General features: G+C 41.3%; 1 protein-coding gene across 3 annotated transcripts; it reads right to left on the reverse strand.

Moving 5' to 3' along the window:
• Window positions 1-492: 492 nt before the first annotated feature.
• gpsm1b (G protein signaling modulator 1b) lies at window positions 493-24,418 on the reverse strand. Of its 3 annotated transcripts, none has more exons than XM_056432652.1 (14): window positions 24,288-24,418; window positions 15,188-15,409; window positions 13,764-13,899; window positions 13,219-13,361; window positions 11,884-12,007; window positions 10,144-10,259; window positions 9,727-9,882; window positions 9,520-9,628; window positions 9,280-9,394; window positions 7,648-7,718; window positions 7,376-7,537; window positions 2,828-2,990; window positions 2,517-2,722; window positions 493-2,410 (listed from the first exon to the last, which is right to left on the reverse strand). In XM_056432652.1, the coding sequence occupies exons 1-14, from the start codon at window positions 24,347-24,349 to the stop codon at window positions 2,210-2,212; spliced, it is 1,986 nt and encodes a 661-aa protein (XP_056288627.1). In that variant the 5' UTR covers window positions 24,350-24,418; the 3' UTR covers window positions 493-2,209. The 3 variants fall into 3 exon arrangements, with proteins under 3 accessions (XP_056288627.1, XP_056288629.1, XP_056288626.1); XM_056432654.1 differs by lacking the exon at window positions 24,288-24,418 and adding an exon at window positions 17,620-18,027; XM_056432651.1 differs by lacking the exon at window positions 24,288-24,418 and adding an exon at window positions 17,262-18,027.
• Between the last annotated feature and the right edge of the window lie 831 nt (window positions 24,419-25,249).

Here is a 25,249-nt window from a genome sequence, read left to right on the forward strand (position 1 = left end):
GACTGCGATTGAATAGTTTATTATTACAATTTAGAAAGAATTGAGATAAATTAGACATGACTTGGGTCTATCGGTCAGTGGGTAGCAGGTCCGTCTATTAATCAGGGGGTTGGAGGTTCAATCCCCGCCCTAGTCGATGTGTCCTTGAGTAAGACACTTCACCCTGAATTGTTCCCTGTAGCTGCGTCTACAGTGTATGAATGTAATAAGATTGGAAGTCGCTTTGGATAAAAGCGTCAGCTAAATGAAATAAAAAGGCACAGCATCGTCAGGCAGAAAAAGGAATGGTTCAATATAACAATGAATTAATGTCTTTGTCTTTTAATATATTATTGAATCATGGTGATGCAACAAAACTTGAGTTTTGTTCTACTATTAGAGTTTGGGTCAATCCGAAACTTAACAGATGAATTGATGTGTAACGATGCCGTGATGACACGATTCATCATGTTGCTAAAACTATACAAAGAAAAAAAAGAATAGAACCCCAAAAAACATCAGAAACATTTTATTAAAAGCATGAAGGGACATATTCATGTCCTCATATGGAACATAAATACAAAATATATTTATATGTACAAATTATGGCAAAAGACACAATTGAAGCGTACCAAGAACTTTCTAAAAAAATGTTAATTCACAAAAAAAACTGGAAAATAAAAATGTTTACTTTAGCTCCCAATGTGTTGTTTATCAAAGATGGATGAATCGAACACAACCACGTGAACTTGGTACACGATCCATTCTGGTTCAGAACTCAACATCTCAGTTCATGAGCTTTGAGGTACAACAATGAGGTATGCACGACACCCTTGTTTGTTTACAGTACCGTTATAAAGATGCTCTTCACGGCAAGAGGTTTCAAACTCTTAGCCGATTCAAATGTACCTCTCCTGCTGATTTTGGGAACTTTTATGGAAAAGAATATATAAAAATATACACTGAACTGAAAGGATACACCCTTACTGGAACCAGAGGAAAGTTATCCGAATCGTCATACCTGTATTATTATTATTATTATAATGTTGTCCTAGGCGTTGCCTTTAACCCCCAATACGCTGTACTCTGTATTTCTTAGAGGTAATACAAGGTTCTGACCACAGGGAGGCAGCACACTAGTAGTGCTTCAATATTGTTCATGGTATTAGTTAAATATCACATATTCATCTTATCCATCTGTTTCTATGTCTATGTTAAGGGATGCTAATAATGGCAGTAAGCAGTCATCTGTTATCAGATGGTGGGAACATTATGGGCAGCAGGTTGCGTTCCTCTGAAAGCTAAGCAGGGACACAGAACTGGAGCTTTAATCCTCGCGACAACTTTATTCTTGGATCGATAAAAGAAGCAGCCAGTTCATGTCGTTTGCCCGGTAACCGTGGCGACAGCATACTGTCTGAGGAAAAGCACTTATATAAATGCAGGAATGCACATGAATAACATGTATGTGGGAAATCATAGTTTACTGTGTCAATATAAAAAGGAATCATATTACTTTGTCAAAAGCTAAAAGTTATTAATCAGTGGAAAAGTTTAAACTGACCAAAGTAGTTTCACTGGACGATGATCCCGAATACTGTTCCTGCACAACGAACACCAGTTGTCTCAGAGCCGTGGGAACCACGAGCATTTAGTGATGAAGCACCATTGATCAGAGCTCGACTCGTTTGATAAGAACAGCTGCTATATACATTATATTTCATATCTGTATAAAACTGGTTAAGATTTGAGTGCAAATCTGTCATTTCTCTGATGTTGTTCATCAACACAGTTACTATCATCCTATCTTTGTGTTCCCCACGACTCGTGCTGTCGCTCTGCTTATTAATCCTACATCGTACACTTTATGGTCATCATGTGCCTCTGCAGAACACATCTGACGGCAGGGAGTACAATCTTCAGTCTGAAAAAATAAATGCTGATGAAGGCATTAGATGGAGTACTATATTTCATGTTATCCCAAATGTATTTCCTTCTTTCCTATGCTTTGTTTTCCTCCTAAATTAACACACATTGAGAACACATCACATCGAGCAACATTTGACAGGGCACCACCTATTGCACATGGAATTTGTCTTGTTATTACAACAAAAAAATCTTGTTAGTTCACCCTTCAGTGCCGTCTTTAAATGTTGGCTCATCCCTCTTCAATTTCCTCCGCTTGCATTTTTCTTTTGTCGTGAAATCCCGCCGCATTATTCACCGAGTCCTAGCTGGAGAAACCACCGGGCGGCTCGGGGTCGGGGGAGTCCGGCTCGTCCTGGTCGTCCGAGGGCAGCTGGACGCGCTGCTCGTCCATACGCTTGGCCTGCACCCTCTGGATTAGGCTGAAGAAGTCTTCGTCGGGCACTGTGGGGGCGTGGGGGCCGGCTTCTGGCGGGGAGCAGCGCTGATCATCAATCCTAGAGGACTGCAGTCAGAGAGACGGTGGAGAAGAAGGCGTGAGACAACACCGCGGCCATCGTGTTCCCGGGGACACGTCGACCTCAATTCTAATACTAACAATGTCGCCTCACCTGGCACTTGATAACCATGTTGAAGAAGTCATCGCTGGGTTCTTGATGATCTCCTTCACCCACCAAGTGTCCCAGATTGTTATGAGTGATCCTCAGTCCTGGGAGGTTACCGACATTAACCCTCTGGTCGTCGAGACGACGGCTCTGGGAGCTCACGATCAAATCAAACAGCTCTTCAGTCTGGGGGGAAGTGGAAGTGGCCGGATCTAGGAGAAAGGAGAGGAGTCCAGTGATCAAAAAGGAGTTCACGTGTCCTTAAAATAGCCGATGAAACGGATCTTATAGGTGTGGGAATACTCTTCTCAACCGACCGATTATTTCGTTCAGGGACGACACGGAGTTCTCGGCACCTTCCCCGTTGTCTCCGTCCTCGGGCTCATCAAGATGGCAGCGCTGGTCATCCATGCGGCTGCTCTGGAACTTACTAAGGAGGTCAAAGAAGCAGTCTTCATCGGACGGGTCCCGGCCCAGCTTCTGAAAGACAAAGGACAGGTTGGTAAGACACTCTGAACGGGGACATCACGTTTCAGAGCGAGTCTCACATCCTACGGGACTACCTAGTTATGTTGTTGCTAGAAACAAGAAATATGATCTGCAGATCTGCATGAAGACGATGGGGATTTTTAAGTTGGCCAGCATGTGGACGAGAAGAATTATCTGATTAACTCACGTGGGCTGCCCTTGGCCTGGATACTGAAGGTGGTAAAGTATCATAACATGTTATGTCAAAATAAACACGCCTTTTGTATTCGTGGAGAATGGCCCACATAGTGGCACCCTGCGAAAGCAGATGGAAATATCAACAGATGTTGATTAGTAATAACTTGATTGTAACACAAGATGTATGTACGTAGCACCGCGTTGTAATAGTTGTAGGTTTTTTAAATTTATTTTTACATTTTGGGATTTATTTATTTGATTGACTGAATAATATAAAAGTAATTAAAAATGTAAATTGTTTTAAAATGTGACACTAAAGCAGTGCATGTGTTATACCAAATAAATACAACTGGGGATGGAAATGAGCAAATGGGTCAAATCAATGATCGGCCGATCAATAATTCAATCCGTAACTGATTAAATGCGATTAGTGTGTCGTATCCTCAGTCAGCCTGTGGCGGTCCCGCTCTGTGCCGTCGTACTCAATCGCCCCGATCCAGTGTCAGTCGAGCTAATGCGTTCAAGCTTCGCAACAGCAGACGCACGAAACATGGTTTCGCTTCAAATACGCTGAGCCGGCAAAGCAGATGCTGAATGTGTTCCGTTTAACCAGCGCGGAAATATTCTGACAATCCGTTATGATTCCAAATGAGGACATCGGCAATAAATGATGTTGAGTTGGAACTCTGAGCTCAAATTAAAACAAATTTAATAAATGAATAAGCTGCTGTCCAACCAAAAAGTCTGAGAAAATATTAAACTGCCAACAATTTCATTAAAATGTTCAGAGAAAGCAAAAACAATATAATCACAAATATAAAAAAATATAAGTAAATATATTAAAAGAAACTAGTTCAACTAAAAGTGCGACAATAGGCTGAATCGCTCAGAATTTAAAATGCCTGGGACCGGATCCAAGAAGAGGGTCACTAAAGAAATATGGATGAGCCCAAAGATCAAGAGAGACATGTTCAGTTGTTACTCAGCAGAGCTAAGATTAAATAATTGCTAACTAACTTCTTTTTGGAGTTGTTCTCCACGCCGTGCATCGCAATTGTGAGCAAAACTTTTAAATGAACCAATAAACTCTCAAAAGTGATGTCACTCATAAAATAAAACTGAGATAAAGGAATATTATTCAAGCATCAAAAGTGACTCTATATTCCATATAAAATATTAATATATATAATAAATACAATGAAAAAATAATATGCAAGACTTAAAGTAGTCATTATTGAAGAACAACTAAATACTAAACTACATTATTGAGGTCAGTTCACAGCAGAAACGACTAAACTAACGATGGATGAGGACTCAATGTAACGATTAATACTTGACAAGAAAACACACACACACACAGACACAACTACACACAGACACACACAACATTGCAGAAGCGGTTAGTGATGCCAAAACAGGGAGACGAGGTAAAAAGTCACAGATTGAGAATCAAGTCAAAAAGCTTTTATATTAGAGACAAACTGCTGCCATTACCACCATTTACAAGTTTAACAATAAACCACGAGACAGAAAAAAGATGTAACATTTGTAACACTAACTAGCGGAGGAAGTTAACATCTCTTTGCCTCGCAGCGAGATGTGAAGTAGGTCAGCAGGCGGCCGATCTCACTCATCTCTTTTCTCTTTTCTCCCCTAGAACTCTTTTTTAAAATTGGGAATCAAACTATTCTTCAAACTAAACTGATCTTTTACTGCTTAGCAGAAAAGGCTTTTCACTTACACTTTATCAACTCCCTGAAAGAGACTAATATATATATACACACACACAAATGCATACATATATACACACAACTACATACACAGTCCCATGTGCTAAAGATCTAAAAGAAAGAACGACGGTAACAACCTCTGGTGTCCTTGTTCAAGCTGGAAAACATCAATTAAATATCTTACCAGCAGCACTTTTTCTTCCTCTCTCTCTCTTGTTCCTCTGAGCTCTCCTTCCCTCTCGCTCTGTCCTCACACCTCTGTCTCCCCTACTTTCACCCACCACTTCCCTCTCTCTCTTTGCTCCCTTGCTCTACTAGACTACCTCCCCCAAAATGCCCTCTCCTGTTTTATCCCTCTGTTCTAACCTTCCTTTAATCTCAACCATCCAATGTGTCTCTCCCCTCCCCACCCTCTCTCTCTCCCTCCCTCTCTCTCTGTGTGGTTCTCCTGCAGGCCATTTCTATCCTGTTCATCCACTGTGGGAAAACAACTCATTATGGAAAGCAGGGTGGGGGGAGGTGACCCTAGCAGCTCTGTGATCAAGGTCACATTATCAGCAGAGGGGTGAGCTGGGAACAAATGGGAGGAGGGGAGAAGGGGGGGGGTTAAAAGATGGGTGCACGGGTACAGTCATGGGTAAATTGCATGCCACCAGTGGCAGCCAGCAGAGATCATCTGATCAGATGACGAGAACCAATGATGTCTTTCAAAAAACTATAAGTTCGATAATATACCGTTCATAAAAAATGGAAATCTTCTGATATGCCCTTAAAATCTCTCGTGTTGTTGTTATTTACTTGCTTTTTGCACACAAATCCGCTGTGACTTATGGCAGTTTCTGTCCTCGTGATCTCTGCGTGCGTCTCTTCACTTCCCTCTCTGTAATGGTTCATTAATCAAGTCGTCCAAAGGGACAGAACCAGAGAGGATGAAACATGTGAGGAGAACGAGAGAGAGCGAGAGAGAGAGAGAGGAAGTAAAGGTAGCACACGAGTGAGAGTCAGAGGGAAATGAAGATGTGTGAAAGGGAAGAATAAAAAGGAGGGGAATAAAAGATGCAGTTCTTACTAGACTATATCAACATTGTGATTTCTAACCTATTGTGTAAATATCTGTATTCACTCCACAGGAAGGATAAAAGGAAAACGTTCAGTCCTTAATGGAGACCATGTGATGAGGCAGGAAGCTCCAGGTTGAGCGAGTAAGTCGTCGATCGTTTTATCAAGTTTCAGGCCAACATGAGAAGACGTTTCAAATGGAAATGAACTGCTGATGAAGACCATGGGACATGTTTGACATCTAGAAACGAAGGGAGTTGTTTGACCTTGAGAATGTGTTGTCAACCACGCACTGTGAGCCCTTACAGCCCCTTGACACAAAGCAGAATGAATTACTAACTGAAATGCGGCACCGATCTATAACTAGTTCTTAAGACATAACAATGCTTGAATGTGAACTTCCCTAAAACAATTTGTTTGTTTTTATCCCAATTGTCACTGGAGGAAAGCGAGTTCACAGAGACACAGATGGCTCCAACAGATTGAAGAGGGAACGCATCAAAGTCATCGGGATCACCAACATTTGGCTTTCTAGTCCCTCGTGATGAGCTATCATTACGCATCCCAGTGATTTCCACTCTTTTCGAGCACGTCAGCTTGCCGATTACGACAATTAGCATCGACACAGAAGCAAGGCGTGATTCGGTGCTGTGGGGGCTCAGAATTGAAGAGATACAACGGCTGTGAAGCGGCATATTCATGAAGAATCTAGTTCACGGCAAATGGAGCACCGTTGGCATTTAATACGAAGACACCTTTTGCACTGCGTCTGACTTCTTACATAATACTGTAGAACCTTGTGGGAAATCATGGGAAGTGTTCCCAATTTAAATCTCTGTAATTTCTCTCTTTTTTTTTCCCTCAAAGCAGAAGCCCTGAAGACATTTTGGACAGCTGACAGACAAGAAGGGAGACAAATGGAGTGGGATGAATTCAGCAGTCAGTCCCCTCGATGCTTTCTAGGAGCGAGATTGAATTCATCTTCTCTTGGGCTCTTAGTGATTGAATTAAAAGACGGAGGAGTACTTTTATTGTATACATTCTGGAAACTTCACACTGTTAGGGAGTGCAGCGATGTGTGTTGTTTAAAAAGTGCAACACTTACATTTTATTTATCACAGCTTCAGTTCCAAATCATTAAAAGAAATTGATTTTAAAAAAATCTGAATAGGTCAATATGAAAAACTTCTGGGGACGGAAGTGGAAAAGACTATAAAGCTGAAGCCAAAACAAAGATGTGACTCTTTGATTGGGTGACATGGTTGATATGCAGTCGGTTAGGTATCATAAAGACAGGAAACAGCTGGCCGGGCTCTGTCCGGAGGAAAGAAGCTTCTCTCTGGCACCGCTGAACGAGCAAACTTTGCTCATAGTAAGAAGCGAGTAATACAATGAACTGAAGCTACTCACTGGCACTGGGGGTGGGACTTGCACAGTGATGTCATCGGTGTCGACAGGAGAGTCCAACCACGGCCTTTCATCTGACGACTGGCTGTCCGGATAGCCTTTCCTTTTGCCCGGCTGTGACAGCTGACTCTTGGATCTCCGTTCCAAGTCTTGGTTCACTCCGTTCTGCAGAAGAGGAACATGTTGTGAGAGCGCTGTCGATAATCCTTCGAGGAGAGAGCCGTGTGGGGCCACATCCACAGGCCCGCATGTCCCAGTGTGAGGGAGGTATTCACCTTGTCTGAGGAGTACTTCCACAGTTCTACACTGTCCATGCTGTTTCGCTTGGTGAACTTGGGTCTCGCTCCTACAGTAAAAAAATAAAAATAAAAAATTTAAAAAAAGAGTATTAGATAAAGTTGAAACAACTTATATCACAACGGAAGAATCCTTCAAATAGTTCAGTTTGAGATTAAAACGAGCGTGCGAGGTGCCCTTTGTTCATTCTTGGGTCAGCATTGGCTCCATGATGTCCGGTGCGGTGTAGGTCGACAACCAAACTTCTGAATAGGAGTCTGTTCGCCAGCTCCGCACCCGAGAGTGAAATGTAGGACATGGGTGTAAACTTCTGCCCGGAGGGCGGAAGGGGGGGGGGAACATAACACAAAAGCCAGGCTGACTGTACACATAAAGACTAAACAGTTCCTACATGCTTCATTGTATATCAGCTGCTCCCTGTTAGTTGGTGGGAGTCTATAATGATAATAATAATAATAATAATAATAATAATAATACATTTTAGTATTTGAAGACAAATTAAGTCGGATTTACATTATTCCGGTTAGCTTGCTCAAGCCAACACGTTATTTTTGTTAAACATAGTTAAAAGTGCAGAAACTAAAAACTATTGGTCAATAATTTTTAGAGCCTCCTAGCTGCAGTTCTGGTGGGATTTATTAATGCTCAACCTGACATTATAAATTCCAACTGTAAACAATGTTCTTGAGCTTGAAGGATATTGTTTGTCTATTTCTGTGAGATGGGAGGAAGTACAGCTTCCCCTAACCACAGTTTGCAGAATGCAAATAGACTTTTACATAAAAATTCAAACACACAAACACTGGTACAAGCGCACACACACACACACAGGTGTTTAATCTCCTTGACTCAGGAAGCTGTGTACCTTTCCACTGTGTCAAAGAAATAAGTGCACATAAACCACTGGCGGCCCAAAGTGAAATACAGTCTTTAGTTCATTGAGTTGCCATTATATCCTTTAAGATTGATTTCCTTTTTGTTTTACCAAACATATAGTTGGATATTAATTTAAATATTCTTGATCATACAAAATCCATAAAAGAATAAATCCTAAAGGGAGATGCACAAATTAATTTCATTACTTCATTCAATTTACAGTCAATCTAAAAGCAGTGGACCTTTGACACGAGCGTATGTGTTGTGAATTGTTTTTATACGACTATAAATCTGGTTTGTTAAAACCAAACATACTTTGCCTCTCTGCCCGTCACATTGTCAGATAATCTAGAATTAGTGGAGACAGAGCTAATGTAATGTTTTCAAGTATAATTCCATTCCTCTATTCAATAGAGAGCATAAGAAAAACAAACAGTACTTTCTGTGTTCTCTGAAACCCGACTCTCCCACTCTTTATGTGTGCACACTTTTCTTTATCAGGAACACACTTATTTGCTTTCTTGCCTTGAGGGATTGATAGCACTCATGAGTGTCTGCTAAATATGGAGCTGCAGCTAGTTAGCGTAGCTTAGCATAAAGACTGGAAGCGGGGGGATAAAGCTAGCGAGACTCTGTTTTGAAGGGAACACAATCTGCCGACCAGCACATCTAAAGCTCACTGTTTAACACATTATATGTTGAATAAAAAGCTTTAAAATAAGTTGTTCTGTTACCTTGCATCTCAAACTCTGAACTGGAAGGTGAAAGGTCGCTCTCATTGACCCCGAGAGCCTCCATCAGCTGCTCTACATTCATTCTGGCTGTCAGTTCCCCATTTCTGTCTCCAATCTGAGGAAGAAGTTAAGAGACAGGGAAGGCGAGACAAACGGAGCCAGATGAGTCAAATTAAGTTGAACGCAAGGAGGCTTGGCTTTACCAAAGATCTTTTTAAGAATTACTGCAGCAAGTCTCACTTCTTTAGAAATGTCCAGATGCTTCCGGGCATAGTGGAGAGCTTGTTTGTGGTTCTGTAAAGACACGTATGCGTTTCCCAGACTCCAGCAGGCACGGCCCTCACCGACTCTGATGAGACATAAACATGCAGAGAAGCGTGAAGAAAGATATTCCTCTGCTCATGCATGTCTGTGTGCATGCATATATAGAGCTGTTGCTCATTCTACCTATCAGTGAGCTCCTGGGCTATGTACAGGTGTTTCAGGTGGTAGTCGATGGCCCTCTCATACTGCTGCAACAGAGTGTAGGTGTTTCCCAGGCTGTAACAGGCCTGAGCCTCCATCACCTGGTCCCTCAGCTGCCTGGACAGCTGCAACGTTTTCCTTTCGAAAGACAAACAGAGGAGTAAATTGAGTGAAGGAAACATTGAAGATGTCGAAGGTAAGTCAGTTGACAAATGAGTGAGAGAGTTTGGAAGAAGAAAAGGAAGAAAACATTAAAATATAGTCTCACGGAACGGTTTTGTTTTTGTTTTTCAGAGTTCTCTTGTCATGTTTCAGAATGTTTCAGTCATAGTTTGTACTTTTGCGGAGATTTCACTTCACCTTCCCTCCACTAGGTGTCAGACTCTCCTCTTTCCTCACCCATAGTATTCAGTGGCGGTGTTGAACTGGCTCAGGAATATCAGGGCATTGCCGAGGTTACTGTAGGCTCGTCGTTCTGCCGCTTTGTCCCCAAATTCTTTGGCTATGGATAATCGCTGTGAATGACAGAGCAGAGAGGTCAAACCAAATCAACACCTTCAACATGCCTTGTAATTATAGCAGCTAATTTGTAAACGTTAGCTGCTATAACTCAAGTTATTTCACCTTACTTTTGCCCTATGTTTTGTTTTTTTTACTCAAGGTACAAGCAGAGGCAATTACACAAGTTCATGTTGGAAGCTCGGTTGGGAACACGATTCCATGAAAAGATGTGCTGCTACAGCAGGGGGGTGGTGGTGCATCCAATCAGCTTCTCCACAAACCCTTTAAGGGAAGTGTGCTCTCCTCTATGGCACACTGATAGATCTGTAATGGGGAAGAGAGGAGAGGCCGGCTTCTCCCATCAGGAAAGTAAAGCGCTTTACAATGAAGAGTGACAGAAAACATGGGGAGCATGAAGCCATGGATGTGACCGATCCTCCAAGAAACCAATTTCATCCATTTTCTTTCAATGAGATGTCACACGGTGTTGCTGCAGGGTGAGGTGGATCGTGATCCACTGAAAAGCTCACCACGGTTTTATTTACTGGTCCTAGCTAGCATCCAACAGGACAATTACACCGGTTTGAATGAGACACGATATTGTCTCCCACCTCTATCTCTGTCCTTGCACTCACTGCCACCCATGCAATCTCCACAACTCTGCTATTTGTACTAATTCAGAAGGTAATAGGGGCAAGCAAATCCTTTCAAACTGGCTGTGAATTGGAGAGTCGGCTATTTTGCATGTGCAAAAAAAACTGAAGTCTGTGCAAAGTAAACTAGGTAAGATCTATTATCAACAAGAGGCAAATGCACAATAGCCTGCTTATTCAGTAGGGAAGTAACCACTGGTTTGCTTCTGGGCTGCACGTAAGAAGCACACGCAAGGGGTCGAACACGATCGTGACCGAAGTCTGCCAAGTGGAACTGTCGCTGCAGGGAGGACAATCCCTGGCCTGCATGTCATAGCCACACAGTATGAGCACCAGCAAACCACATTTTACTGTGTGTTCACGGTTTGGAAAAAGCAAACCAACCAGGAAGCTGTGTTCGTGTTCACAGTATTTGTAAAACCCTATTATATATATATATTTATATATATATAAATATATATAAAGAGAATATTTTTTCATCGCTCCTTTTATTTATATATATATATAATATAGAAATAGAAATACAGATTAAGAGACACAGTGCAGTTTTGTTAAAAAAAATCTATTATATATTATTTGAAAATATATTATATAAAAATATATATTGTTTATTTATTTATATATATATATATAAAAGAGGGAATATTCTTTCATGGCCCCTTTTATTTATATATATATATATATGTATATATATATACAGTATATACAGTATATCTATATATAAATAAAAGGGGCCATGAAAGAATATTCTCTCTTTTTTTTTAAACAAAACTGCACTGTGTCTCATAATCTGTATTTCTACTTCCATTTCGTGCAATCCAACACAAAATCACAACAAGCCACAAAGTTCCTGAACAGCCGTACGGTGGACGACCTTGTATGTAAGGCTGTTGACATGGCGACGTAAAGTCACCGCTCTGTTCTGGTGGATAGCGCCTATCTCGCGGTATTAATATGATGCTGGTCAACATGTTGCATGTCTCACCTGACGGTGGAACTTGATAGCTTCGACAAAGTTTCCCAGCAGGTAGTGGGTGTTGCCCAGGTTCCCGTAGGCCCTCCCCTGAGCAGCTCGGTCTCCGAGTTCTTTCACCAAACACAAGTTCATCCTACAGACAAAAGTACACACCAATTTAGCAGCAGTATGTACATTATATTAAAGTAAAGTGTTGCTATGAGTGTCACCATTACAAAATATAAAGATATAAGCACATAATAACATTTAAAATATTGATAAACAATGATATGCTTATTATGATAGTTATTAAACACAATAAACGCTGTTTAAAAATGTGCCTGTAATATGAACCACGTTACTGTTAGTAAATGTCTTTAATAGGGCCGGTGGGATATGATATTATGGGTTTATGATGTTTCATTTATCTAGGCAATGCCAAATGTGTCATTTGTTATTAAGAACCGTCCTGCTTCCCATTTCTGGAGCGATTTATGGCAGTTTTTTATGGATTTTGATTTTTCTCGTGAACTATCATAATGTATTTAGCACTCGCTTTCTGAATCTTGCAGCTTTAAAAGAAAATGTGTTGCATCTCAACACTAATCACCACACGATCCACAAAATTAAAGGGCATTGTATGTGTTGCTTTTATTTACGGCCATCATTTTTATTTATTGGGTTTGGTATTCCCTCCCTGCAGCTGCACTCCAAGATGACACTCCCTGCATTTAATGTCCTTTAAATGTCACAGAGATACCTGGGATCCAAAACACTGGAAGCCGATGAATTAGAGACATTTAGAATATCGAGATAAACCTGCATCTCAGATTGGAAACTCTGCAAGGAAATGCAAATAACTAATTCAGATAATGGTTTGGAGATAAGAGGTGTGTATAGTATATTCTTTAAGCCTTAAGGATGAAAATAAAACTTTTTAAAAGGCTGTTGTCAACCGATTGTGACAATAAATGGAACAATGAATCCAAATTCAAGTAAATGTTATTCTGTAGACAAGCGAGCAAGATCTCAGGAGAGGTAGCTTTGATTAAAAACACAGGCTACACAGCCCAATCAAGTCAGGACTGCTTCTTCAGGACAAAAATTGTGAAATAAAAAAAACATGTCAAGATGTGCTATGCAGGAACGTGATTGTACGTGATAATAACTGCCAGAGGCGAGTCGGAATCAAACATTAAGGGAAACATTTCTGTAAGGGTTTCTTGAAAAAGCTAAATATTCTAAATGCATCAACATTGTGGAGTTATACTCTAAATCCATGTTGACACCACACAATGCTGTTAAGCTCACCCGTCAGAGCTACCACTGTGCTTTTGTACGAGTTCCCTACTCAACAACACATACTCATAGAAGCCAGTCGCCCTTTGCAGAGTGTCTCTGACATCCAGAGGCAGGTCCCCTGGCTCCTGGGGGCAGCCCCATAACTGCTGTTTGCCCTTCGCATGAAACACGTTGCCGATGTTATACAGAGCTCTGGCCTCTCCAACCTGCAATCAGACAACACAGACAACACAACAACAAAAGAGAAAGGAGAAACAAACTGAAACAGGCTGCTTAAAGATCGAGCTTTAGATATTAAAGATGATCTGCGTGTCTTTCTGGGTCATTTCCCCCCCCCCCCATATGTATTCACTTCTTTTTGCTTCAAGATAATTGTGCATGCTTAAGCATTTTAACATTATTAGTATCGATGATAAATACCATCTTTCGTGATGCTTAGAAACGTTTAAACTTTTTTTAAAGTATCAAAATGACTGCATGTACAAAAAAAGTCTCAATTATTGGTTTTGATCTAATGAACACATAAACAAATACAGGCAGCAAACTAAATGTGACGTATGTAGACTTTTAACAAGACTCTAGAAATTAAAAACAAACGTGCGTGTTACCTTGTCTCCCTGCTCTTGAGAAATATCCAGGTGTCTTTGACAGCACACCACAGCCTCATCGAAGCGCGCCAACACTTTTAATGTGTTACCAAGGTTGCCGCTGGCCTTTCCTTCTCCAATGCGGTCTCCTATTGTTCTGAGAAAACAACAAGTGTTTTGTTTCATGTAAATGTGACTTAGTGAAACAATATCCCTTGAGGTTTTGTGAGAAGACATAATGAGGAGATGCTGTCCAATTGGTTGCTTACTTCCAAGTCGTGATGAGACTGTAATGTAAGTAAATCCTCCTGGGGTCTCTGATCGGCTCCCTGCTGAAGAACCAGCTGCACTCACTGCAGGGGACCACACTGCTCACGAAAGCTAAATATCCAGCTGGTTTTGTCGACTGTTGCTATTAGAAATTCTCTTTTTCTTGGAATTGTCATTGTCTAACTGCGGAATCATTATTAAATAATTCCTCTGTATAAATGAGCCAAATCGGGATGTGAATAACTAGAACCCAGCTTCAAAGTTGTCTTTGTTCGACAAAATCCTGAAGCTATTATCATGTTTTCTAATTGAAATCAAGCTACAGAGGTGGCCACTCTGTTTTAGTGCCTTAAGCCACCAAAGCAAACAAGCACCAACACATCAACGCACTCAGTGGCTCATGAACTTCAATTTTTGTTTGGGTGTCATGGGGTTTGAATGCTGGGATAAGCGTGTATCGGCTTTTCTCCAGGCCTGGAGAGAGTCATTTGTAAAAACAAAATACGGATGTTTACTGTTGATCCTGTCAATTGAGGCAAAGCGTCAAACACCTAATAACCTCATAGCTGACTGGATGAAAATACCGCTTTCAAATTCAAAGGGAAACTTTGCAGATATTCCACCGGCATTACAGCGTTGCAATGTGGGTGAAATGTGCAGGTAAATAATGTTTGGTGGACTTTTGCCAGCGGGGGAGCAGAGAGCCGTTTGAAGTCTGCAACGGTTAACGTTAACACAGTAGGAAGGAAACAAATCACGTCCTCCTTTAGTGAAATAACTTTACAGTAACCTATTGCCACAATAATCTCCAAATCCAACTCCCTGGGATTTGGAGATTATGTGTACCAGTTCATAAATGAATGTGTACCACTCCATAAATGTAAAGCAGGTAGGTCCATAATAATATCTCATCCCACAGGGCAATAATCAAGGCCCTATTAAAAAGACATTGTTTTAACAATGAAGCAGTTAACATCAAAATAGATCAACAGTCAAAGGTGAAAGAGAAGACTCATGCCTTAATACATGGTGCATATTACAGGCTAAATTAGTCATTTGTATTACATTATTTGCACAAATGACTAACTAATTTCACCAGCTCAAAACAAGTAGTGGCAACTCAACCACCCGTCCGATGCAGGAGGTAGCAGCTCTTGAAAAGGGGCAGCGCTCACCTGGCCAGAGTTAGGTCATGCTTGTGGTATTCCAGGGCTTTGCCGTACTCTTTGAGGTAGAAGTAGGCGTTGCCCAGCTGGCTGTAGATGGCACTGAGGGTCTTCAGGTCTTCTGTGCCGACCTGCACGGCTGCCTCAAAGAAAGCAGTCCCTCCTTTAAAGTCGCCCGCCTTGCACAGCCGCTCTCCTTCCAAGGCCAACTCCAAGCAAGAGGCCTCCATCCTAACACACACACAGAGGGAAAGACAGAACACCTCAACATTTGAGCACTATTGAGATAGAACAATGTCTCTCTTTGGTTTCCCTCCCCGGGCTGTGGGTCGGCCCGTTGTAAAAACCCACGACTTCTGGACCCCTCCTGACTCGCACCTCAGTTGTTATCATCTGGATTGTAAGCAGCCTAAATAAATACATAAAATGAATAAGAGTTGCAGAGCAATATTGACACTTATTGTGTAACAGTATCACCATGACAACAAAGTCTGTCGGCAAAACTATGGACTGTTGCCTTAGCAACTCAGTTGAGGCTGAGGGATGAGCACCTTGAAAAAAGGTGCACTTTTCACTCATTACTGCTCACATGAGTTTGTTTGTCAGATTTTGTTCAAACAAAAGTTGATTTGCATCATCAGCTGATTACATCAAGCTGATTCCCAAAAGAGATTAAGAGAGATCTTGAATGTTGTGAATAGTAATTATTTCTATGAAAATATATCAGAGTAATTCATTAACTAATATTGTTCATCATACAAGTGACCAGGACAAAAGATGATTAACTCCCGTTCGAAAACATGTCCATCCAAGTGTATCTCTGCTCTCCTACATTGTGAAGCTGAAATATAATCAAAGAAACACGTATCCAGAAATCAAAGGCCGAGTCGAGATGGAATCTTCCAGACACCGCTTCAATGTCTTTGTCACCATGGCAACTGCTGGCTCAATGACGCTGACTAAATGTAAAGTACATTTTTGACTAAAGTATTTGATGGACACTATTTCAATAGTATGAAAGGTAAGCATAATAGAGTTAAGGCTAAAAAGATGCTGAGCACAAAAAGAACAAACATACAATATTTGACGTGTTTGTTCATAATAAATCAAAAAGCAGGTGTTATGCGAGAGGAATATTAGGAGGCAAAAAAAGGATGTACCAAAATATTGATGTATCAAGCCAAACGTGTGTGTGTGACCATAGGAAATGTAGTGTGTACTAGCATGCATTCCTTTGAAATAATTTACAAACACACATACACACACACACACACGCACACACACCTGTCAGTGGGTTGGATTCAGAAAGTATACACCCCAGATTCTTTGTATAATCCAGAATAATGGCCTTACGATTTAGCTGTAGCACTAAATTCCAGATACTGTACTAGAATTGAGAGTGAAGCAAGGATTATCCTCAAATCTAATCTGTTCCACAAATGACTCCATTGAAAAGGTATAGCGTATAAAGACACTGCGGTCTATATGTAGTTTCATCTGCAGCTTGAGCAGACACTAAAGAGCGTTTGTTTCATCGGTGCATTGAAGAAAACACCTCTTTACACTCCTGCTCTCCCATTAAGTATACAACTCTGACTCTGATTCTCCATTTAAACTGATATGAACCCATCTTATTTATTTATTTTTAAATCCATATATTTGATACCGGTTCCCTTTTTCTTTATATTGCCACCTTGCCATCACACATGATTATGTAAAGGATCACTGGAATATTGACGACATATTGGGAATCCTTGTAATGTTGTTCATCTTAAATATATTACAACCCCAAATGCACTCAGTAGAAGCACATGTGCATGTTGTAGCCCTTTGGTAGTCAAAGGAAAATGGAAATACGAACGTCTCCTGAGGCTGTTTGACAAACCCATGACGGTAATTCCAAAAAGGATTTATTGAAACAGGTACTCAAGTCATTTACATTACCGACATGATCATCTGGTCAAATCGTCTCCAGTTGTCCTGTTCTAGAATCAGTGTGCACCAAGATCATTTGGTTTGCAAAAACCTTGCTTGCCAAGCAACAACAAATCCCCACAGGACTGTTCCTGTGCTCAAGCAGTACCTGTGTTTTTGCTTGGTGCGTGTTTTGTCCACATACACCTGCAGCTCCAAGGTTAACGGCCTCAGCGTAGCTTGAGGTCGGGGTCCAGAGTGGACCAGTCTACACATCGCTGTCTCTGCTGCGGTCAGAGGACACGGCTCCAATGCCATGAGGGCAAAGGTTAACGAGACAAGCGGTGGTCAAAAAAGGGAGCTGCGGGCCATTCAAGCAGATGCTGCTGTGCTGAGACGTGAAGTGATAGCAGCTGATATAGCGAGCTCAGATGGAATTGTTCTGTTGGAAAGTCCATGTCGTTCACCGAATAACTTCAGAGAAATTGAAAAATGTCGGCAATGTTGCAGCAAAACTGGACACTAACCAAGTTTAGAGACAGTCCCGCACCAGCCCAAAAACGTAATAAAATAAATCACATCTGCTTTTCAAGTCTTCCAGAACGTTGCAAAATCTCAAAAGATGAACCCTCTAATCCCAGTCGAGAGGCAATTGTAGAATATTCCTCGAAAGAGCAGTTCCAGTCACAGTTGTATTGATTAGCGAGTTGATTTAACAACATCGGGCTTGTTTCACGAACACAGCCGAGTGTAATCAGGAAGTTGTCCGTTGTTGTAATGTTCACACAATGCCCAACAGAACTAGTTCCGGCCTGGTCATCCTCGTCAACCCGTCCTCAGCTGTGACAGCGAGATCCATTGTTCTGACGAGTCACGCTTTGAAGCAGGGAGTGTGTTCTGAGGGGGACGAGGTGAGAGCAGGACGACAGTCAGGCAACGACAAAGCCCGGGCAATACGTGTAAGCTTGACCGTTGCTCCAATGAGAGGATGGATGAGAGAGAGAGAGAGACAATAGCTAATCCAGGGATCTGCACCTGCTTGGTCGGGACAATTTATGAACTAATTGGTCTAATCCAACTATCTGCTGACACTGGCAGAAACATTATTAGCTCACCAACCAGCACAAATAAGAATGTGAGTGATGAGGTTATTTGCCTATAACTATCAAGAATAAGTGCATAATTCATTTGAATTATCATCACTAGGATGTATAACTAATGTATGACTTAGACTTTATGTCCATGTTCATTTATCTATGGTCTAGGGACAAATAATGTAGCAACTACTACAAGACACTTGGAAGTTCTTAAAATAAATAATATAAATGTATTTAATCCGGATTCTTCATGGAGGAAATGGGTAACTTTAGAAACACGCTATAAGCACTTAACGCTGCCAGAACGTGGTAACTGTACCTGAACGCATCTTATGCTCCTCCTCCTGCTCTGTGGAGCCGTTGAGACGACACGCGCCAGAGTTGTAACTAATAACACTAACGATATTACATTCAGGTGTGTCAGTAAGTCGTGACACTAGGCACAATAAACAAATCCTTCCAACAACAACAAAGTCCCCTCTACACCTCAAGCCATTCATCATTATATTTACTGCACCAGTTTTACCTTTTAGGTAAACCCACTATTTTGCCTCCCTTTTTTGCCAGTTACACGGCGCCTCAACACCACAGCTGGGCTTCTCCTGTGATCGCTCACAGGTGTTACTAATTACACAAAAGCACAATAGCAGGAGCCCATGACCGAAGCAGCAACATGGAATTCAGTCGTCAATCATTGTATTATTCACACCTGTGCCTTCGTTACTGGGACACATTACGGTGTCTTTAGTGAAACAAAGGCTTATGTCCTGAGCTCTCTGAAACAGCTGCTGAGATCATAGCTGGAAAGAAGCTTATCCTCTTTGATCTGATAACTAAGACAATGTGTTTGACCTTGGCAGTGTCCCCCAGGTGGTGTTTTTCTGCATATTGTTCCCTCGTTACTTATATCACTTTCTATCTAGTGTCGTAACCAGACTACAATGTGTGTTGGTTCATACCGGGAATTTAATACTTAAAACTTACATTGATGCGAAAATCATATACAAATACATTATTGACATAAAGCTGTCCTGGCTAATAAATTGCAACATACAATGTCTAGAATGGCCTTCTACAGCCAGCCACAGATATCAGAAGCATAGATATCAAGACATATAAAGGCAGGGTGAAATCTCTGATGCTGGACAAATGTATATCATCTCCCAGTAGACCGTCCGTCTCATATTTAAAACCAAAAACAGTCTGGATTTAGACAGCAAGGATTTATGTAACAAATAGCAAAAACAAACATTACAAATATATGAATTTGCTCTGTCTCTCGAGCAAATGCGTTCGAACAAGTGGGCATTTTTTTAAGGGCAATACTACATATTTTGTCCATGAGAGCCATTTCATCTGGTACTTTAAGTACTCTAAACATCTTTTAGGTTGTGTTAGGTTGTAATAGTTTATTTTGATAACATCTGCAGAGGTCTTATGTTTTAAATTAATACATATAGAAAGATATTATAATAGAAAATATTAGGGAGACTATTGATATTGTTAATAATGTATTATGAAGCATAGGGGTAATGTTTACTCTATGCAAATGTAAATGGCAAGAATTAATGTATGTTGCATGAGAGTGACTGTATGTTAGTATTATAGATTGACGAGGCCGGTTGAATTCCGTGAAGTGACTTACAATAACAAGGGACTTTTATTGTGAAAGTGACTTTAATGCGGACAATAACAAGACGGGACTCTTATTGTGAAAATACTTGTTTAGCGACTTGACCGGAAGTGACGTTTTGACCGGGGCCAGTGACATTGAGTATAAAACTCCGTAGATTAGAGAAATCGGGTCTCTTCTACAGGTATCCCCGAGGCCGGAAGGCTGAGGGGGCGGAGGAGCCGGGAATCGATTTACGTGAGCCTTGAATGTTTGTTCTACACTTCCTGCCATTAAATGTTGATAACTTAATTCACGCGCGTCCGGAAGCCTGTTTTCCATCATCTGCGAAGTGCCCAGTTTCAGAACTTCTTTACAGTTGTCTGGCCATAACAGATAGAAAGAAGTAAATGACGATAAAAAGTGGATGGAACTAGTACCACAGTCCTTCAAATGTGCAAGGCCGTACCCTTAGCTGCGTGAGGGAAACCCTCCGACTTTGAAATTGCTTAGTGGGGAAAATGGATAGAAATGTCGATAACCGCCCTAGCCAGGGGGATGAAAGGTACAAGGTCAATGAAATGACAAGATCACAGAGGAAACACGTTTATGATTGATCAATCTTATCTAAGATGTAGAAGACGTCAAATGCCTTTCACCAATCAGCTGAAATACTCTGTCCCTTCAACTTGCCCGAGTGTTATGGCAACAAGCCTCAATCGTTTCGGATGCTGCTCACTGGGTTTCAGCACGAGTCCTCGAGGGGCTCACAGAATGTGAGGGCCAGGGAGGTATTTCTTTCCTTTATCCCCTTTGCTTCAGATACGATTAAAATGTTTCTGACAAAGAAAGGCAGAGCAGCCAGACATCTATCCACTCAAGGTGGTTGCGCGGTGCAGTCGGTGTACTCATGAGAGCGCGACAGTGATAAGGAATGAAGTTGAAGCAGGTAATTACAGAGGTGCTGCTGCAAAGGAAAGACCAATAGGTGTGTGTGGGGGGGGGGGGGGGGGGCACTGAGTCCAGCAGCAGATGGTGCAGGGGCCTCTGTAAACCACGACCACATTGTAAAACCCTGAACTTTAAAACAGATTGTGGGAAAAGGGTGGAGAGCCTTCAGAGCGCCAGGCGACATTGTTAAAAAAACACGAGTCGTGCAGTTGAAAAGGCCAAAAGCTCATCACTCATCTCGATCAAATTCAGTCAACTTAAAGTACTGCGTTAGGGTTAGTATGAGAGCTAACTGGTAGACGGAAAGAAAAGGAGAAGAAAGAGATAAACATCGAGAGAAAGATATTCATGGTCATCATGTGAAGAACCAAAACAAGGATTATTCTCCAAGAGAGGATTTTCACAGTGACTATAATTCTTGTCATCTTTGAGGTTGGAGTGAGAATGGATCAGTGCAGTGCAGGCTACCATTTCCTCCTCTGATTACCACTCTAATTGGTCTGTTTGGAAGACATCCATCCCATAATAGCCTGCCTGTGGTCTAAAAAAGACAGTATCCCAGTGTTGTTCCCATAACAGCACAGAGGACATTGGACAGGTTTGGGTTGTGTGAGCTGAACTGTGACGGGCTGAGGTTTGTCCTGACACTGTGAAGCCGCTCGGCTTTCTGTTGTATCGCCAACAGAATTCCTCTGGTGTTTTTATTGTTGATTGAACCAGCAAAATACAGTACATCACCGTGGGCTGTAAAGTTTACCGGTCAATACCATGAATACACAACGATATTATTGAGCCGCTTATCTGTCATAAACATTATTGAGTTGCAGCCCTATTGTGCTTTGCATCATTGTAAGTGGAATGTATTTGGTTTAGACTGTTAGTCAAACAAAACAATACATTTTAAACTAGCATTTAAGCTATCGGAAGTAGTTGAAAAAGTAGTTACAAAATAATAATCGTTAAAAAGCAGATTAGTTGATCATGAAAATGACCTTGAGTTGCAGCCCTCGATATACTTATATAGTACAATTTAAATGACCCAGTGATTGAAATGCTGCAATATACACCTGCTACTGTACACTCATCCATTATATTCTTTATGAATCAGAGGAATATTAATTCAAATAAATAGTACGATTTTGAAAAGTTTCAATATGCAGCCACAACCTGAATATGAAATATGTCCCAATAAATTCTGGATCATAAAATGTTGATTACATTAATTTCTTCTGAAAAATAAGCCCATTTTGGATTTACATGTATTTCTTGGAGCTCTTTGTTGTTGTTATCCTTATTCCATATGTATTCAGGGTTCAACACTTCTTGGCTTTGCTAAGAAGCTCTGTGCTCAGAGTCGTGATCCAGCCATAATTACAGAGTGCCACAGACAGTTGTCAGGGAAACCAAAGAGAAACTCTCGAGGAATGTTTGTTCCTCTTGCAGCGCATGAATCTTTCATTAACAGCAGAGATGTCTCCTACTTTCTTCTTCTGTCTGATTTGCTTGTAAAACTGCATTTTATTTCATTTTTGTGATTCAGTTTCTCATAACCCCGTTTTGTCTGGACCAATATTAACATCGAAAAATCATGTAATATGGTCTGAACGACAGAAAACATTCAGGCGAACATAAAACGACATTTCGGGACAAACAATTATAATTTCATCTCGGAAGCAACAATTGTCATGATCCTTGGTCTCTGTGAAGAACATGACAAAGATCTAATGACAACCTCAGCGTCGGGCATTTATCCTTTTTCCAATGAGGTGACGTCATCATACCTTCTCGTGATTATTTTGCCAATTCTTTAGCTGATTTAAGACGTATTTGTATATGTAAATAAGGACATAAAGCTGCAGTGCGCTTCTTGGCCAGGATAAAGGTTATATGAAGCAGCAAGTCCAAAGTTTCAGTCCACAGATCGACATTTAGTTTACAGAATCAGATCTGATGCTTCAGAATACTTCAGAGTTTCAACTGATCATAGCATGGTACTGTTTTATGGCAATATCCAATTAACTGAATTATTGTCCGGAACCAAAGGACTGTTTGTTTACAAAGGCCACGCAAAAAATATCCTTTTGTGTATTGTCTGCGTTTCCTTAGCAGCTACAGACAAAACACACACACACAGACACACACACACACACACCCAACCCTCATTTCAGAAAGGTCGTCTATTGACTCCATCGGTTTGTAAAATAGAGAAAAGGCATTCACCGAGGGTAGACCTGGCAATATGAACATGACCAGCACTGTGACTCAGTATTTGTCGTGTGTGTGGTTGTGTGTGGTTGTGTGTGTGTGTGTGTGTGTGTGAGTCATGGACAATCTTGAAGGTTTTATGAAAGTCACGTCAAAAATGTCAACACTTATTCCCAGCAGTCCACAGACAGTAGGCTTCAAATTAAAAAAGGATGTAATCTGTTCTGTTAGCATTATATGTTGGTTACTTTGGTTACTTTGTTAATAAAGTTCTGAGTGCAGAAAATGTGCTTGCTCAAAGTATGTTACACAGTTACACACATATTACCTCGATTTGACTCACAGACCTCCCCACCAAACATTCCTTTGGAAAATGTTACCATGCAGTTATTATTAGATGGATCATTTCCCTACAATTGTTTGCATAATCCGTGGGTGTTACTGAATTATCCGAGTTGACTGACTTAACAAATACATCAAGAAACACTAAGAAAATGTAACCAGTGTTGTGGCGATTAGTAATTTCCCAAACGTCAACATATAAAACAAAGATGCATAACTCTGACAAGTTTTACCAATATCTGATCGGTGGTGTCAAGAGATGACTTAACAGAAAGGCAAACAGATCAACTGGCCCATGAGCTAGTTGGTGCAACTGTCAAAAAACATTCTGACAAGTCGGGATGATTACAATCTGTCAATAATTTGCAATTTGTTTTCTTCCCCAAGCAGAAATAGCTAATCTATTTGCTTTCCACTTCTCACAAGTAAGGATTTGATGCTTTTGAATGTCATAATGGGCCTCCAACACTATTGTATGACATCAATCAATTCAACAAGAATATATAATTTTAAAAAATACTATTGATACTTCTTTATTGGGACTGCCATCAAAAGACAGTTAGAAGTTAAAAGAAACTTTGCAAATGAACATGGTTATGACATAAACACCAAATATGCAAATAAGGGTTAAAGTGACACATTCCCTACACGAATCCACCTCCCCACACAATACCTCTATGTGCACCCGGTCCATGGGATCATCTCCTGACTGTGTACATATGGTACGGTCCTGCATCCACATGGCACGTTTAAACCCACACACACACACACACACTCACTCCTCTAACGTCCACGTCTGATCAGGCTCCTTTCAGTCTGTACATTCCAGCCACAGCAGCTCAGTGACCCCAGCCAGGAATGAGGCTTGGAAGCAGCCTATATTATTCTCCCAGTTTGCTGTCCCTTCCGCCGCTCCCTCCCTCTTCCTCCTGACAGCCATTCACCCCACCCATGTGCGCCGGCGCCCCCCCCCCCACCGGGCTCCTACCGTGAGTGCAGCCTCTTGCTGGCCAGGTCCTGGTCCACACCGCTAGCAGCCGACTGAGCCATAGAACCGCTGCTAGCCTGCCCGCCTCCTCCTAGCTTGCTTCCTCCCCGCTATGAGGCCCCTCTCAATAACTTCCTCCAGAGACAGCAGCCCCTTTCTTCTTTCTGCCCTTCCGTTTCTGTCACTCCCTCCACTCCGCCCCCCTCCCCCCTCCCCCTCTTCTTCTTCTTCTTCTTCTTTTTTTACGCTCGGTCTTCAACACAGTTTCTTTCTCCCCTCCCCTCTTCCCACATCCACCACAGCAATGGAAGCTGCCGAGGAAGAGAGCTATTGAGCAAATAAACCATAAAAACGCTCGGCCCCGCCCCCGAAATTACGTCATAGGCCGGGGGGGTTTCTTTTGCGTGAGAGAAGGGGCAAACTATGCGTGTGTTGTTTCACAGGTCAAGACACATTTCGTGCACAAACACATAAAACAGTAAAAATGTGTCTCAATGTTTGTTTGCCTTTTGTTGCTGCCTCTTCATTGAAATGTGTCCAATGAATCAGCGAGCAGATGCCGCGGGTGGGTGTGGTCAGAAGTTGTACCTGTAGGCTCAGCTGCTCAGCATCACAGCAAGGTGGAAAGTTAAGCCACATAAACAACAATATCAGGAGTTGTTAACATGGCTTTATTTACAGCCAGGCATGCAGAATATCCACGAACATTAAAATATCCCAACATGTTTTGGTTTCAAAGATTTCTTCACACAACCATAAAATGAATTACTTATCTAATGTGTTGCCTAATAACCAGATATTTCTAAATGGAGTCTTCAATTCATTCAATAATAGCTCCTTAGGTTGCTAATACCTTTGGGTTTCCAGAAATACCTGTCAAGACTCCAGTCGGATCATAACATTAATTCTGTGTATTGCTCTGTTACTACATGTCATGTCGTTCCAGATCCTGCCACTCCTTT

The sequence above is a fragment of the Pseudoliparis swirei genome, chromosome 15 (genome assembly GCF_029220125.1).
Source record: "Pseudoliparis swirei isolate HS2019 ecotype Mariana Trench chromosome 15, NWPU_hadal_v1, whole genome shotgun sequence".
Lineage (NCBI taxonomy): Eukaryota > Metazoa > Chordata > Actinopteri > Perciformes > Liparidae > Pseudoliparis > Pseudoliparis swirei.